Source organism: Manacus vitellinus, unplaced genomic scaffold (assembly GCF_001715985.3).
Source record: "Manacus vitellinus isolate BGI_N305 unplaced genomic scaffold, ASM171598v3 scaffold_154_pilon, whole genome shotgun sequence".
Classification (NCBI taxonomy): domain Eukaryota; kingdom Metazoa; phylum Chordata; class Aves; order Passeriformes; family Pipridae; genus Manacus; species Manacus vitellinus.
In genome coordinates, this window is record NW_021939093.1 from 119,074 (window position 1) to 120,731 (window position 1,658).

Consider the following 1,658-nt stretch of genomic DNA (forward strand, 5'->3'; position numbering starts at 1 on the left):
ATCAAAAACTCCAGCTCCAGCATTCGGAGAAGAACATCCCCAGGGCTGCCCAGGCGGCTTTCTGCCTCCTCCAGATCCCGGAACCGGACCCCTTCAGCCTGTGGGTTTAGGTGCTCCCACCCTCCCGGCCTTGCCTCTCTGGGATTTGGTGTCACCGGCGGAGACACCTGCTCGTCCTCGGCCGTGGGGTCCCTGATGGACCCTCCAGGTAGCTGTGGGGTGGAGGGGACACTCGCCGAGCTGTGGGACGGGCTCTTTGTGCTCCTGATGGGATGAAGGACAGGGGACAACGTCACCCTGGGGACCATGGGGGAGCTGGGGGGACCCCAGGGGTGGCCTGTGGTGGGGTAGCCTTGGGACACCAGGGGCAAGGCTGGGAGCAGAGTCCTGGAGTGGGGCTGGATGGGAGAGCCTGGTTGGGTCCTGCCCCTTGGAGGGGCAGGGTGGGTGTCCCCAGGGTGTCCCTGTGGCCCAGGGTGCCCCGGCTCGGACAGGGCACTCCAGGATGCTTCCCCAGCAGTGTGGGAATGGGGACTTTGCCCTCCCTTGGCAGAGGATGTGACGGGGACAGGCGGCTCTTGGGACACAGACTTCTGTCCCCACCCTGCTCCTGTCCCCACCTTGTTCCTGTCCCCATCCCACTCCTGTCCCCATCCCGGCCATGGGGGCGGCTCCGTCCCACCCCGCAGTGGCACTGGGAGCTGGGTGACCTCGTGCCTGTCCCCCTTGGCTGTCCCGGCTGCCGGGCAGGGAGGGGCACAGGGGGACAGGGGGACAGGGGGAAGGGATGCCATCGCCGACTCGGCGAGCTCTGGCTCTGCACCCCGCGCCTGCGTGTGGCCCGGGTCCCGGAGGAGGGTTAATCCAGCAAAATCTCCCCAGGCATTTCTCCCAGGAGGGGCCCCTGGGAGCGGGGAGCTCCCCCTTCTCTGGAAGCCCTCCTGGGAAGCGCAGCCCAGCCCTGGCCGGAGGCAAATACCTGCGCGGGGCACGGCCTCCCCACGCTGGGTGCCAGCGGCCGGGCGCGGGGCCAGGCTGGGTGCGGAGGGACGGGTGGGCGCGAGGAGCGTCCCGGCCTCCAGCCACGCCGGGATGGGCGCAGGAGGGACCGGACGGGACGGGACGGCGAATACACACTCTCCAGACATGTGCCCTCCTCTCCTGGGTCCTGCTTCCCGATGGATGCCGCGGGGCACACGAGAGCCAGGGATGCCCCCCGTTCGCCATGCCGGGGAGATTCTCATCTCACACGGCGCGGGGGAGCCGGGGGGTTGAAAGCAGCCCCCCCCAGCGACACCCCCAACCATCCCCGTGCCTCGGTTTCTCCGCGGCGCTGCCCGGGCAGGGCTCGGTGCAGTGCCCCGCTGATGCCCCTCTCTCTGCCCGCAGGGTCCGGCCAGCCCGGGACGGCGCTGAGCACCACATGAGTGTGGGAGCAGCATGGCCAGCGACGCGAGGATGGGGGAGACCCCGCCGCGGTGGAGGAGAGCCCCGGACGCAGCGCAGGACTCCCGGGGGATGGAGAGCAGCGGGATGGTCTTATCCCGAAGCGCTGCCGCCGAACTGGGACTCCCGGGCTACGCGGAGCCCGGCAAGCTGAGCTACGGGATGGAGAAGGGGTGTCCCTGGAGGGGCTCCGAGGGATGTTTGGGACCCGT

The 1,658-nt window shown here is 69.6% G+C and overlaps 2 protein-coding genes across 2 annotated transcripts in view; one reads left to right on the forward strand and one right to left on the reverse strand.

Annotated features, from left to right (window-relative positions):
- Positions 1–1,427, forward strand: part of LGI3 (leucine rich repeat LGI family member 3) — a 28,021-nt gene extending 26,594 nt beyond the window's left edge. The window contains exons 7-8 of the mRNA XM_029958437.1: positions 111–208; positions 1,390–1,427. Of these exons, the coding sequence (XP_029814297.1) occupies positions 111–208; positions 1,390–1,427 (136 nt within the window). The remainder of the gene's footprint in view (positions 1–110; positions 209–1,389) is intronic.
- Positions 1,428–1,577: 150 nt separating this feature from the next.
- The window catches only part of FAM160B2 (family with sequence similarity 160 member B2), a gene marked incomplete at its 5' end in the record, with an annotated part of 20,863 nt that continues 20,782 nt past the window's right edge, over positions 1,578–1,658 (reverse strand). Inside the window, one exon of the mRNA XM_029958438.1 lies at positions 1,578–1,601. Within this exon, the coding sequence (XP_029814298.1) occupies positions 1,578–1,601 (24 nt within the window). The remainder of the gene's footprint in view (positions 1,602–1,658) is intronic.